The sequence below is a fragment of the Herpailurus yagouaroundi genome, unplaced genomic scaffold (genome assembly GCF_014898765.1).
Source record: "Herpailurus yagouaroundi ecotype Mexico unplaced genomic scaffold, PumYag 185, whole genome shotgun sequence".
In the NCBI taxonomy this organism is placed as follows: Eukaryota; Metazoa; Chordata; class Mammalia; order Carnivora; family Felidae; genus Herpailurus; species Herpailurus yagouaroundi.
In genome coordinates, this window is record NW_024412416.1 from 807,328 (window position 1) to 822,214 (window position 14,887).

At 62.0% G+C, this 14,887-nt stretch overlaps 1 protein-coding gene and 1 pseudogene across 2 annotated transcripts in view; both read right to left on the minus strand.

Moving 5' to 3' along the window:
- The window catches only part of RASGRF1 (Ras protein specific guanine nucleotide releasing factor 1), a 97,277-nt gene that overhangs the window by 41,290 nt on the left and 41,100 nt on the right, over window positions 1-14,887 (minus strand). For both annotated transcript variants that reach the window (XM_040493447.1, XM_040493446.1), the window contains exons 5-10: window positions 14,624-14,877; window positions 8,106-8,185; window positions 6,279-6,472; window positions 5,706-5,815; window positions 2,613-2,731; window positions 894-1,054 (exon numbers count right to left, since the gene is read on the minus strand). In XM_040493447.1, the coding sequence (XP_040349381.1) occupies window positions 894-1,054; window positions 2,613-2,731; window positions 5,706-5,815; window positions 6,279-6,472; window positions 8,106-8,185; window positions 14,624-14,877 (918 nt within the window). The remainder of the gene's footprint in view (window positions 1-893; window positions 1,055-2,612; window positions 2,732-5,705; window positions 5,816-6,278; window positions 6,473-8,105; window positions 8,186-14,623; window positions 14,878-14,887) is intronic.
- On the minus strand, window positions 229-377 carry LOC121042630 (uncharacterized; annotated as a pseudogene).

Below are 14,887 nucleotides of genomic sequence, written 5' to 3' on the forward strand. Positions count from 1 at the left end.
AGTCGGGGCCAGGTCCTGAACTCGGGGCAGTGAGATAAGCAATGTGCCAAGCTGGGTGCAAGCTGACAGCAGGTGGCACCTGAGTAGCCACGAAGGACAGGAAGGCGGTCTTCCAGGGGAGAAAGAAGGGGGCAGTATGAGCCAAGGCCCTGTGGTCTGTGAAGGAGCAGGAGGCGTTTGAGGTGCTGATTCCCCGTCACCTTTGCCCTCTGTGACTACTTAATTGTCCCAGGGAGGCGGAGCGCAGTCCCCCACGACCACACTGTCGAGTTCCCCTCGTTTGGGGAAATTGCAGGGTCAGCACATCCGTGTGGGGGGTAAGTCTCCCCCTGGGAAAACCACCTCCGCGATCACGGCATCCCCCTGCCAGCGAGCGTTCCCCCTTGCTTTGGGGACGGGCCCATCAGCAGAGCGCGTGCGGTCTCCTGCAGGGCCGCGGGGTCCCGAGGACGGCCCTTCGTGTCTGCTCTCCTGCTGGCACGTCGTGCCTGGGATGCCCCGCGAGCCGCTGCGCGAGCTCCTCCCGAGCGGAGGCTCTGGGCGCTGCTCCGGCCTCAGCAGGTGCCGTCCTCCACCTGGCCCCTCACACGCACACACGCGCACACACGCGTGCGCCTCTCAGCGCTTTGTCTAGACCCCCGGGCCCTCTGCCCTGGCACCAGCGGTCGGGGGCTCCTCTGGGGGTCCTGACACGCGCTCCCTTGTTCCCCATGATTTCTCCAGCAGAAAACCCGGCTGTGTCCAGCTCTCTCTGACCCGCCCGTCAGACCAGCACACACGTGTGCACTCTCGTGTGTCTGATCCCCGGCCCGCCGTCTGGGCCCCAGGTCAGGGTCAGCCGGGCCCCCGTGGTGGTGCCCGCCACGAGCCTCTGCAGCCCCCGCAGCCCTCACCTTGGTCAGGTGCAGTTTTCCGCCAGAGCCCCTGGTGCAGATGATGAGATGCTTGGAGAACAGGAAACACTGTCGCTCGCCCTCTTTCTTCAGGGACAGAGACCCCAGGCGGCCCCTGGTGATCTTGCCCTTCTCAGACATGGGCACCTGGATGAGGGAGCCTGTGGGTGGAGGGCAGACCCTGAGCCCACCTCCCAGAGCCACGCCCGCCGCCGGCCAGCTCTCAGGTGGGTCACGATGCCGGGAGGGGGGAGTCCCGGGTCCTGGTAGCAGGTGCACCCCGGACGCTCTCTCAGCCCCGTCAACCAGTCCCTGCAGGACCCCTCGGCCCCCTGCCGGGGCCCCGGCAAGTGGAGGAGCCTCCAGGACAGGTCCCCCGTGGCGGGAATGCAGGGCTGGGTGGGGGTGGGGGCAGCACACGTGGGGAGCCGGCTCTAGAGCGGAAGGCTCAGCACCAGGCACGGCCCCGCGGCCACAGCAGACACGACTGCTCAGGCACAGCACGCCGGCCCCGTCCCTGACACCGCGTGCGGGAGGCCACTCCCGGGCAGGGCCATCCGGGGGAAGAAGCCACCTGCTGCCCCTGCTCCCGCCTCGCACGTCCCTCCTCCCCCTCCTCCCCCTGGGCCTTCCGGACGGTCAGGCACCTGCCCGGCACTCTTCTGCGCTCCCTCCTCGCTCAGCTGTGGCTCCGAGTGCCGCTCCTTGGCGGGAAAGCCCCTCCTTTCCACCTCGTGAACTCCCCCATTTGTGCCTCCCTCCCAGGAAGGCCTGCCCGACTCCCCTCACCCTGCCTCCCGCCCCGTCCGGTGCTGCCTGGAGCCCTGTCCTGCGTCTGTCTCCTCAGGATCCCCTGCAATGTTCGCTCCTGGAGGGGGGACCGGCCTACTCCCCCTGCCTGGTTCCAGGTCCAGCACAGCCCCACGGGAGAGGAGGAAGCACTTTGCTCGGGGAACAGAGCAGGTTCCCGGTCTGCGGGGATGCTGCCCGTGCCAGGAGGGGCCGTTCTTTGGCCACCGCAGCGTGGGCCCGGTGCCGCCCAACTCAGGCAGGGTGGACGGGGGAAGGGCACGGGGGTCACACGGGGCCTCAGAGTAAAACTCCAGGCCGAGGACACCCGCAGGGCCAGCTGCCCAGGCTGCAGGAGGCGTGGGCAGCTCTCCCTCTGGCCAGAGAAGCCCAGGGCCGGACGGAGGGACCTCTGACGCGGGCGAGCACAAGCCGGTCTCCACGGGACGTGGGCTCTGGATGGGACAACCCTCAGAAGCACCGAGGCCCCAACGTCCTGGCACCAGCAGCCAGCCCCCCGCCCCGCTGGCCCTCAGTGGGGCTGCACCTCCCAGGCGAGGAAAGGGAGCCACCGTGAACGTGACCGTCCCCGAGAGGCCGAGGACACGGGCACTGAGCCACACCGCCTTCCTCGGGGCTGGGAACGCTAGATTCAGGCCTGTCCGCACCTGCCCTCGTCCTCTGCTCCCTACTCTCTCCCCAGAACGTGGTGTCCGTGTTCACGGGGACACACGACAGACCGGGCCGCCTGGGAAGGAGTGTGTTCCCCTCTGGGGAAAAGGAACCCGGAGGCCAACGGTGTCTGCGTCTGCAGGTGTGGGTACGACGTCCACAGGCCTCCAGCGGCCCCGAGACGCTCAGCAGACATGCCATTTGGAGGTGTCCCTGGGGCTGCCTGGGGCGGGGGAGGGCAGGGCCCAGGGGACGTACCTTGTCTCACGAAAGTCTGGCTGGTGTCCAGCAGGATTTCACAGCCTTCGATAATCATGCGCTCGATGGCTAGATTTTTCCGGATGTTCTCTGTCTCGCTCACTTCGTCATGCATTATCCTGCAGGGACAGGAAAGAAGTCAGAGGCACAAGGAGGGAACGGCCAGGCCTTTGGCAGTCCTAGCAGGAAAGGCCGGCCCCTGGATTCTCTGAGCCTGCAGTCGCGAAGGGGGAGACGGCATGCATTCATCAAGTGCCCGCTGTGTGCAGGATGCTCGACAGGCACGATCTCATTTTATTCTTCGGGAGACCCAAGGAGGCAAACGTTCTTATTCCAGAGAAAAGGAAATGGAGATTAACAATTAGGAAGCAAGTGTGTCTGATCTAAACGTCTGACCCATTGGAACAGACGGCAGACTGTGGAGGAAGATGGGAGCATAGCAAACGTCCCTTGTTCACTGTTCCGGCCCATGTGCCCCTGCTGGCCTTATTTCCATCCACAGGACAAACCATGTTCACCTCTGCCTCAGGGCCTTTGCACTTGCTAGGCTTTCCTTTAATGCTCTTTATACGGTTGTTTCCTTAATGTTGTTTGGGTTCTGGACTTCGTTTTGGGGTGCCAGCAACCCAGCTGGCTCAGGGGAAGCCTGACTTGAGTCCACAGGCTCCAGCCCATGAGGGAGGGAAGCAGGACAAGCCGGCCATTATTCTGAGACTCTGGGCGTCTCTCCTTTGTCCTGTTCTGACCGCGGTGGCACCCATCCTCTCCAGGAGGTGGCGCCATTTACCTGCTTTTAAATAAGCTTTGCAGAAAAGGGGGCCGTGAGTTTCTGGGGGGTCAGGAAGGTGACGGGTAAGTTTGGAGAGGGGTCTGGAAAAAGCGCCCACGTACTCCACGAGAGGCACAAAGCCCCGTTTTGTCTGATTCCACAACTAGGAAGCCAAGAGAGAAGGTCAGTGCGTGTGGTTTACAAAGTCCGAACCCAAGACAGCGGGAGGGGCGGCCCGTGGAAGCTGCACGGTACTGAGCGGTGAGTCCACGCCTCTGTCCTGAGCTGGCCGGAGGGGAGGACCCTGGGGGATGGGGAGGACGGGGGATGATGCACTCCACGCGCTGACCCTGCGTCTGGCGCACGGCCCGCACTTCAGCAAAGGGCAGCGGTCACTGACCACAGGTCACTGAACGCGTGTTTCTATCCGTTTCATCTTCTGGTTATCAGACGGGGCATGTGGCCTGGGCCTTGGTGTCCCCGCGATGCTGTCCTCAGAGCCCAGGCCCCAGCCCTCCTCCGGGAGGGACCAGTGGGGCTGTGCTGGCGCCCCGGAAGGGATTCAGCAGCCAAGGGTAACAGGAACCTTTTTTTTTGTTGTTGTTGAGGATGCGGATTCTCCTGGGAGAGGGCTGTATTTAGTGAAAAATAAGGGGTGATAACCAAGTAGCGAAACTGGTCTTGTCGTCAGATAAACGCGAGGTGCAGCTGATCGGACCGTGCCAGCCCGGGGCCGGGGTCTGCGTCCGGGCGCAGGCTGCACACGGCTGGAGGTGGTGCCTGCTTCTCTGTGAGCCCAGCCAGTGAGGGCAGGGCCAGTCCTGGGGAGGGGTCTGTGAGCACAGCTCAGGGGGGCTGGAAGCTCTCCTCAGGGCCCCAGGCAGGGTGGGGGGTGACAGGGCTGTTGCCATGGAGACAGGAAAGCTCCCTCCTGTGCGGTTAGGGCCTCGCTCAGGGCCCAGGGGCAGGTCACTGGCTGGGACAGAGGAAGAGCCGGCCAAGTGCTCAGGACGACGGGGGAAGGGAGTCGGGGTCTCGGCCAAACACCTCGACCTGCATGTGCCCCCTGGACCCCTGCCTGCACAGGCCGGGGTGCCCAGCAGTGACAAGGAGGCTCGCTGCCTCACGGGGGCCCCAAGGCTTCTCCTGGGGGAGGAACGTGCGGAGACAGCTCCCTGGGACTTGATAGGACGAGGTGCCCACTCCCCAGTGGTTTTGTCTGTCTGAAATCACGCCCTGAGGACACCCTCACCCCACCCTGGACCAGCCCGTCCTCCCTCTGCCCAGGTGGGAGCTGTGGCCCGGCCGGCGGCCCCTCGTCAGCCTGGGGAAGCCTCTCAGGGCACGAGTGGTTGATGGGGCCCAGGCAGGACGGGGGCTCCACACCCTGCGGGCCGAGCCTCCTTTGCAGGGTTCAGGGCCCCTTAGGTCTGGGCTCCAGGTGGTGCAGCCCCTGGGGCTCAGCCCTCATCCCTGGTGGTCTCACCAGCCTCCTGACAGGCCCGTCTCTGAGCTGGCGACCTCTGACCCCCAGACACAAGTGCCCTGCCCCCTCCTGTGCCTGCCTCTGTGCCATCCGTCTGTCTCAGGTCCAGCCCAGCCCCAGGGAGATTCCAAGGAACAGGAAGGACTCCCCCTCAAACCGCCCTCCGCAGTCTCCGTCCTGGCCACCGGCAGCCCCGGCCTCCAGTCCCTGCGGCTGCGCCTAACTCGCCAGAGACACCTGCTGGTTCCGCCTTCAAAATGCACCTGGAATCTGAGCCTCACCCCCCACCCCCACCCCCACGGCCACCATCTGCCACCGGCCAACATCATCTATCTCCTGCCTGGGTGCAGGGGGCATACGGGAGCCAAGGCGTTTGGCCTGAGACCGACGCCCAGGGTCCCGGGAGAGGGGTCAGCCCGCTCCTCCACACTGGCCCCTTGGCTTCTGCCCGTGCAGAAGGCGGGCTCCCCGGCTTTGGAGATGGGGCGCGGGGGGGGGGGGGGCGGGGAGGGCCAGGTGTGGGGTCGCTGACCAGAGTCTCGGGCACATGAAGCCACGGGGCTGATACATTTACGCTGGAGGACAGAGCCAATGGCTCCTGTGGGTGCCCTTCCCCGGACCATCCACACCGGGCACACACGGGCCACGCCATCCTGCCCGGTGCCCGCTCAGGCGCGAGCATCGAACCGTCAGTCTGCTCGAGGGGCTCTGCCTCCCGCTGGCGTAGGCTGAGCCCCTTCCTCCCAACCCTGACCTGACCCTGACCCTGACCCTGACCCCCAGCTTTTACCACCTGGGGCTGGAAGTTCCTGCTGGGGGCGCCCAGGGCCAGGCTCACCTGGACAGCTCCTCCAGCTTGGATTTGGCATAGTCCAGGCTGTTCCGCTCCACGTGCTCATGAGGGGTGTGGGCCAGGAGCTCGTGCAGCGTCAGGATGTACCTGGGAATCTGTGGCGGGAAGGGGCAGGGGGCAGAGGCAGGGATGGGGAGACGGACAGGGAGACACAGAGCAGTAGCACGGAAGGACAGAGAGAGGAGGAAAGAAGGGCCCTCAGCCGGGAGGACTCCCAGGAGCAGGGCTGGGGAGGGAACTGGCTGCACTCTGTCCCTTGCAGCATCCCACGGAGGCTGGTGGGCTCGGGCCCCGTGGCAGGGCCTGCACCCGCCCAGAGAGCCCGCTCTGCGGCGCTGGATGGGGGGGCGCGGCCAGGGTCAGGGGCCAGCTCCCCATCGCCTGCCCCGGGGCAGCCTCCACGCCCTGCAGGGCCAGGCCCCCTCCTCACTGTGGCCGCACTCGGCCACATCCCCCAGGCACCACTTGGACCACGAGGTAGGTGAGGAAGGTATCCAGCACCTGGAACACGGGGGAGGAGACCCGGAACACGGGGGAGGAGGGGAAGGCGTCCGGCACCTGGAACATGGGGTAGGTGAGGAAGGTCTCCAGCGTCCTCTCCTCGCAGTCTGGCTTGGCCTCGTAGTGCTTCAGCAGCTTGTCGAAGTCCCGGTTCTGTTTGCAGTGCGCCAGGATCTGCAGGCTATACTGGTGGTTCCGCACGAACTCCTGGTAGATGTTCAGCATGGGCAGCAGGATGTCGAACAGGTCGGCTGCGGGGAAGGCGGGCTCAGCGGGGGGCGGGGGCCCGGGGCCCGGCTCAGACCCCAAGCCCGGGGGTCCCGCCTCGGGGTGCCACCGCCCTATCCAGGGCCGGACGGAGGGGCGCCGGGGCCACCTCCGAACCGCAGACTCGTGGAGACGGCCCATCTGGGGTGGCCCCCGTGGGCCAGAGGGCCAGCAGCGGGGGCCCCCACCCCTTCGGGACGCCGCACACCCTGACGGCTCCCAGCTGGGAGGCCTGCCTGGAAGTGCTCTCTGTGGAGGGACGCGGCCTCGCCCAAGTCATGCTCGACCCGACGGCGGGCCCCGGGTGGGGTGTGAAGGGGGGGGGCCCCCGCCTCAGTCTGTGACATCTCTGAATCACCCCAGCTCTGGAGTTTCTGTGGGGTCGGCCGAAGCCTCCGCTGTAACTGCCCCCTGCCCCGGCTCCCTCACCATGTCACACGAGGGCTCCCAGGAGGCCTCCCTCCTAGCCTGTCCCACCTGTGACACAAGTGATGGCCGAGGTCACGCGGGGACTCTGTGGCAGACGTGGAAGCAGGTCTCCTGACCGCATGTTCCACGGCTTCCTGCCACACCACACACCCACCCGAGCCCGTCCCTTCCCCCACGTGTCCCTCCGTTCCCGTCTTTCCAGACCCGCTTCGGTGAGGTGGGTCCCCCGCCGGCCTCCTGCCTTCCCAGCCCTGTAAAGCCCAACCACTCTCCCTAGATCTCAACACTTGCCGGGTGGGATAGACCTGCCGAAACCGCTGCTCAACCCCGTTAAGAAAGAAAAGCATGCGTCCTGGTCATAAACTCTGGGCAGGGGCTGCTGGACGGGGCATTCCTCTGCCCAGTGGATGGCATCCTCGACTGGGAAGGACAGGAGGGGTGGCCCCCGTCTGTCCAGGCTGCTCTGATTTTGACCTTGGGAACAGTGGGGGTCTCTGACTTGAGAACACAAGAGAAAGCGCCTGCCCAGTCAGAGGCGTCCATGGCCCGAGGGCGGGGAAGCTTTGGGTCAGTAACGCTACTTTCGGAAACTGATAGTGAGGAGAAGTCGTCACTGGCAGAAATCATTACTTCTGAGCCAGCAATGGCACCGAAGCATTACGCACCCAGCAAAAAGGATGCTTCCAGAGTAAGAAAACGCTGGTGCTGTGAAGTTAGGCAAAATAAATCAATAAATAAAAATAAAAATAAATAAAACGGCAAGATTCAGAATCTAAATTCAGTATGTTTGCAATTATGTAAAATGGGGGAAAAAAACCCAAGATCTCTGCATAGAAAAAAAATTGGAAGAAAACACACTGAAATGTTTATAGCACTTATCTTTGGAAGGAGAACGATGATTGATATTTTTAAACCTTTTCTACTTTTCTAGATTCTCAAATCTTCTCAAATGGGTTCATAGATATTATTTTTAAAAGGGAAAAGTACAGAAGTGCCTAAAAATACGCCGTTTCCTCCTAGAAATGCAGGGTTTGCCAACACGTGTGTTCTCTTCTCCCTCTGGGGGCTTCGGTGGGTTTCTGGGGGAGCTGCTCCAGGACGGAAGCACCACCGGCCCGGACAGTGGCCCCGGCGAGGGCCCTGGGGGGAGGTGGGCGGCCGGGGGCCCTGCGAGGGCCAGCTACTCACCCAGGACCAGCGTGGGCCAGCTGGAGATGCGGGCCTTCAGGCCCTGGTAGAAAATCTGGTGCAGGAACATGATGGTCTCGCTGAAAGGGGAAAGCGCGGGGTGAGCCCCGCCCCGGGGGGGGGGGGGGTCCCTGCCCCTCCAGGGCGCCGCGCCCCCGCCCCAAGCCAGCCCCCCGAGGACCCTGCGGGGCTCTGGGAACGAGCCCCTTTCTCCCCTGAGACCTCAGCGCAAACACCGTCAGCACGGACAGCGTCACCTGTGGGGCCTGGTGTGGGACGAACACCAGGACCCTTGTTAAAAAGCAATCGAGAATTTTGGCCTCAAGTGGGGGCCGCGCCCCGGGAGCCTGAACGCTGCACTGGCTCCCGGCCTCCCTGTGCCCGCAAGTTCTCACCTGCTGGGAGAGCCCCCTGGGGACCCCTGGAGGAGCCCAGGGTCACACGGGGGCTCTGGTGGAGTAAAGGCCATCGAGGGATGTACAGAACAGGCTGTGGCCTCAGACCCACAGGAAGCAGGGCTGCACTCTGCCTAGGCCCCTTCCCTGGCCGTGTGACCTCGAGCGAGACGCCGAACGTCTCTGATCCTCGGGTCTTTCACACAAAACGTGGAGGTGCGACGGGACGCACCTGCCACTAACGGGACTATTTCAGTGTGGGGGGGGGCACTCAGTCACCGCTCCCTCTCCACCACCCTTTGGGGCAAAGTTAAGGGAGCAAAAGACCCAGTGTCCCCAAGCACCAGCTCCGTCGCCCCCTGACGTGCCGGGGGATGTGCGCTGTGCTGGCAGCTTGGTGCTCTCCAGGCAGCCACACTGGCCCTGGCTTCCCTCCGGCACCCCCTCCCCGCCCACGGCTCTGCAGGCAGCTGGCCCCAGAACACAGCCCAGTCTGTCCTCACAGCTTGTCTCCTCGGGGACAGACTCCTGCTTCCTCCTAGAGGCCCTCCCCCCAACCATTGCTCCCCTCCCCCTCCCCCCGGGAGATGTGCAGGGTCTCCCCAGAGCATCTGGGGCTTGTCCTGAACCAGATGGGGAGTCCCGTAGGATGCTGAGGTCGTACACCCTATTCTTGGACTGGAAAACAGAGGCCCAGAGAGGAAGAGTTGGGGCAGCCGGAGCCTCTGAGCCCCGCTTTCCCTCTCCCCGGAATGTTCTCTGTGTCTGTGCTCTCTTCTCGCCCCCGCCCCCTTGTCCTGCTGTTCCAGGCACCGGGTATTTTCCCCCAGGGGGGGCTGGTGCAGGAACTGTCCCCTCTCCCAGCACCACGTGCCCTGGGGTCTCGCTCCGGGGTGGAGGGTGCTGAGGGGCGCAGGGATGTGGGGAGCAGAACGTGGGGGACCCCTCAGGTATAGAGGGGCTCTGATAGGCAGGGGGCTCTGTGACCCCGGGGGGAGAAGGAGGCTGGGAGGGAAGGGCAGAGACCGCGGGGGCAGGTGGGGTGGGGGAGTCGGGGACAGAGACAGACTCCGCCTTCAGGCTGAACAGCAAAGCCCATGACCCCATTATTCCCACGAGACACACAGACTGGAAGGGAAACGTGGCACCGGGGGAACATATCAAGAACCCACGTAGAGGACACCTGAGTTCTCATTCTGAACCTGACTGTCATCTCCCTGAAGTCCCACGAGAATGGTCCCCCAGGTGTGGGGACACACCGATCCCCGACCAGGGACATCCCCAATGTGTGTGGACACATGAACCCCCGATGAGAGACACCCCCAGCTGTGGGAACACATGGATCTCCGGCCAGGGGCCACACTCTGGTCTGAAGTCATTTTTTATTTTTAGGCAAATCCCCTACAGTGACTTTTGGCAGGGCTGGTTTCTGTCTCTTTGTGGCCCCTGAACTAGTCTGTTGAGTGTACAAATATCAATTCCGAGAACCTTCAGGCCACATGTGAAGACCCTTCGGGCAGTTCAAAATCAAGAGACTGACCCAAGGGTGTGTGAGAATGCACGAAGGGAAGACTGTCTGATCTGAGACAGAAGAGTGGGTGTTAGGGGACTTTCAGGGGATCTTGAGGGAGCCCGGGGGCTCTGGACTACCTGGAGTTGCCACAGCAACCCTCGGGGGAGCCACCCCCAGGCACCTCCAGCCGACAACTGCTCAGGCTGCACCGAAAAGGAAACGCACCTTCTGAAAGTCCAGTACTGCACAGACCTCTGTAGTAGCATGCTGGGAACGTCATAAGCTGGGACTATAAAAATATAGCTGACAAAGCATCCATTTTAAAAGTATACACTGTGAGAATTTCACCTGTAATCTTACTACCTAGAAATTACCATCGTTTCCCACCTGACAGGAAAACAAAATTATCTCATTGTGCTTTGGTTTGCTTTTAAAAAAAGCCTTGTTACGTTCAACAAACACTTCTCCTGTGTATCGGCCATCTGAATTCCTTCTTTCGGGAATGGCCTAGCCGTGTCCAATGACTCTTTCCTCTTACTAATTTTTTTTAACGTTTATTTATTTTTGAGACAGAGAGAGACAGAGCATGGACGGGGGAGGGGCAGCGAGAGAGGGAGACACAGAATCGGAAACAGGCTCCAGGCTGTCAGCAGAGAGCCCGACGCGGGGCTTGAACTCACGGACCGCGAGAGCGCGACCAGAGCCGAAGTCGGACGCGTAACTGACTGAGCCACCCAGGCGCCCCTCAATGTTCTAATTTTAAAATGCTGTTACTTATATGTGTGTACGTCTTCATTTGAACTTGAAGACTGGCTTGCTATCCTGCACGGACTGGAATTACGTTGCATTTACAGAGTATCTTGGATGAACGCGGCAACTTTACGACACAAAACCTTTCCATCCAAGGGTGGCCCACTCTCTGTTGTATAGCCTTCAAGCTTAGGAGGATTTTTACATTTTTAAGTGGTCTGGAAAGAACCAAATAGTATTTCACAGTATGGGAACATACGTGACACTCAGTTTAGCATCCATAAACGGAGACTTAGGGGAACACAGCCACGTCCATTCATTCGTGGATCGCCCATGACTGCTTAGTTTCAGCACAGACCGCATGGCCCACACGGTCTAAACTATCTGTCTGGTCCTCTACAGAAAAGGTGTGCTGATCCCTGGTCCACGTGAATAGTGTCCCTGAGCTGTGCAGTGCGTGGCTGGTACAGCTGTACGCTATGGCCCTGAACCCACCCACAGCAAGCGGGACTCAGACACGGAGTAAGTCATTATTTAAGTGTGATGGCTGCCACCGAGGGCAGCACAGGACCCTGAGGACACATAAGCAGGGACACAAGCCGATGGTGGCAAGGGATACGGGGACGCGAGCCAAGGAAAGACATGGAGGCAGAGTGGAGACACCCGTCCAGGACACAGGGTGGGAGGCGTGTTCAAGGAAGAGGCAGTGACCTGTCTGCAGGATACACCTGGGAAGAGCTCCTGGTACCCGGCGCCCCACCGGAGCCCAGAAGGCGCGACTCACCCACGGCCAATGCGAGGTAAGTGGGCGGGGCCTGGCCCCGTCACTCCCACCCTGCCCTCTGCCCATTCATGGCCAGTTAGCTGCCTCTGTTCAGCACATCCCTCCCGCGCAGACATGGCTCATCGATGGTGCACACGCCCCGACCCCCCAATCTCCTCGACCCGGGGCTGCAGGCAGCCCTGCTCACCAGTCACAGCGGCCTCGGTGACAAGCCATCTGTCACCTGGCGGGATGCCCCTGCTCACCGGCATCGCCCGTGGTGCCCGGCACCGGAGGCCGGGCGTGGCTTTCACCACGGAGAAACAGCGCCAGTCTGCAAGCTTGTGGTCTGGCTGAACAAACCTGCCACACACTTTATGTGAAAGATCTCTCCTCCCTGGCGGAGAGGCACAGCGAGCCCCTCCCCGCTCTGCGGCATCCTCCCGATCGCCCACCTGCGTGCCCAGGGGCGCTCTCTTCCCAAGCTCCGGCCGACGACGCTACCCAGTCAGCAGCGGGGTTCTAACGGGGCTGTGCATTTGAGCCTGAAACTCCAGCAGAAAGTGACGTGCAAAATGTCTTCTGGTAGGTGGGCGGCCTCTGCCTTTGGCCTGTGAGACACCGACCTCTGCGCTGTGGTGGGAGGCAGGGGCCCGAGGCTCACTGGTTTTTCCTACTGAAAACAGTACAGAAATACAGAGTACGTTGACCGACTCAATACTGAACCAGCCCTGCCTTCTCAGCGTAATGACGTACCGTTCTTTTTATGTAATTCTGGATTCAATCTGGAATGTTCTGTATCTATGAGATCTGGTGGGAGAGATGCTTTGCCTGTTTTGGGTGCTAGAATGACACTGGCCTCCAGGAGGAGGGGGGACATGCCCCCTCCCCGTTCGACGTGGGTTCCATTCTCCGCAGGGGCGTCCTGGGGGGGCTTTGCTGTGACCTCAGCGTCTAACTCCCACTGAGCAACGTGAGCGGGGCTCTGTGCTGGGTGCCCTGTACGGACCTCTCCCTGGACCCCCCGACACCTGTATGCTCCTCCGCCGGCCCCTGCTGACGATCAGGTCGGCGCTCTGGAGGCCTTAGGAATTAATTGATCAGGCTGCTGCTGTTTGGAGCAGATCAGTGAGACCTGGAAGGCGAGTGCCTGTCAGCCTGGGGCCCGCTGCCGACCGGGGGGCACAGGGCCTGCAGGGACCTTCTGACACCGGGAGAGGAGGGGGCTCCTTCCTTCCTGTCTGTTCTCAGGTAAAGGCACCCGGCCTGATCCGTGCAGTCATTAAATGATAAAAACATAAAACCATAGGATGCTTTTTTCAAACAACTTCTGAACAAAGGTTGCGAGCTGATGCGAATACTCTTGACGGAAGATTCCAGGCTAAACGGGCGCCGTTAAAGACAGGTGAAGTGTGACAAAATCACGGGAAGGTGAAGGAAGTACCAAAGCACACCCTTCTCTCAGTGATTGTGATGAACGCTCACCAAAGACTTGCGATCTGGGCCAAAACCGCGAGAGACACGGATGTAACGACGCCTCCAGGCCCGGCTGACCCGTGGGCTGCAGACCCACTTTGTGCGACTTCTCTGATAAACACGGTCCGGCCACAAAGGTATTTTCTCTTCCTGGTGACGTTCTCCAGCTTGTTCGTTGTGAGAATACGATATGTGATACGTGTGGAGTACAAAATACACGTAGATAGACTACTTTTCCAGCAAGAATTCGGGTCAATGGCAGCCTCCTAGTAGTTAAGATTCGGGGAGTCCAAAGTCATATGAGGATTTCGAGGTGTGCGCCCCAACCCCCCCGAGTTGTTCGGGGAGGTCACCTGGGGCCTCCCAGAGCCTCCAGGACAGCGAGCCACCCGCAGTTACATGAAGCTCCCCGCCGCAGCGTGGCCCGTGACCCACGGCACCTGTCACCCTGCTGGAGAGGCAGCTCCCTGGGCTCCACCCCAGACCTCGAGATGGAGACGCGCAGGCGCTCAAGGCGCGTGTCCACGGACCGTGCCGTGCTGCCCGGGACACCTGGCAAGCCACCGCGCCTGAAAGATCCAGCTGTAGTTTCTGCAGCGTTACCGATTTCACAAAAAGATAGTAACTGATTTTCTCTGTCTCAAGAAACGAATAGAAGCATTTGCGCAATGCTTAAAACTCGTGTTCAACATTACCAGGTTCAAAAGCAACCTCGTGAGGCCCAGTGGCTCGGTTTCTGGAAGGTCTTAGGAGGCTGAAGTCTGTTCCCCTCCCGGATGGTCTCTTTCCCGCCCCCGCTGTGGTGCTGCGGCCACATCCTCGGCCTCAGGCCCACCCACTCCAGTGACTCTGGGCCTCTCCAGCTGGACCTCTGACCCCCATCTGCGTCTCTCCGTCAACCGTGGCCGCCCCACGGGCCCTGTGTCCCCGGGGACCCCGGGTCCTGACCTCCCGTGGAGGGCCGGTTTCGGCCAGTGACACGGCTGCGCCGGGCGTATTTCGGGCGGGTCACAGCTGTATGAACATCTAGGGGCCACACGGTGACCCGCTGTAATTCCTGGGGGGGGGGGCGGTAATCACTTATAAACTGCGGTCTGTTTTTTTCCCGTTTTTATCCCGTTTACTCAACTTTACTACCCACTGAGAAGCGCATCTGAACCATTTCTCGAGAAACTCCCCCGACCACGCGGTTGACGGCAGAAGAGCCGCTGCTGGCTCGCCCCCGGGCGCCGCCAACCCCACGCGGGCGCCAGAGTCCCCTTCCGGGAGAGACGGCCGCTGGCACGGAGCCCGGCCTCCAGGCGGTTACGGCCGCGTCTGGAGGCCGATTCGAAACGCGCTCGGTGGCCGCTCTGCCGACGTCTGCGCGGAACGATTCTTAGCCGAGGGCCCGGCGGGCGCCGTGGGGAGGCGTCCGGCGCCCCGGCAGGTGCCCGCTCGATGCCGACAGCACCCCGCCCCCAGGCTCTGTCGATCAGAGGCGTCTCCGGACGCGACGTCCCGGCGGCGCGCACCCGCCCGCCCGCGCCCCGCGCCCCCGCTTTTCGGGGCGACTTCCGCCCCCGGTGACGGTGACGGGCTGACGGCAGCTCAGGGGCCCTCCATCTCCGGGCCGCCTCACCTGTTCAGGAAGATGCTGCTGACGTCGTCGTGCGTGATGGGCGGCTTCTTGGAGCTGGCGGCCATGCGCAGCGGCCGCAGGAAGTTGTTGACCAGGATGTGCAGCTGCTGAACGTACTCGGCCTCGGCCTCCAGCATGCTGAACACCACCTGGTTCCGCTTTCGCATGCTGTCGGCGTGCGGCGAGCGGATGTAGTCCTGGATGATGGTCTTCCACTTGCGCCTGCACAGCCAGCCGCGCAGGAAGCTCTGGACCTGGGGAGCG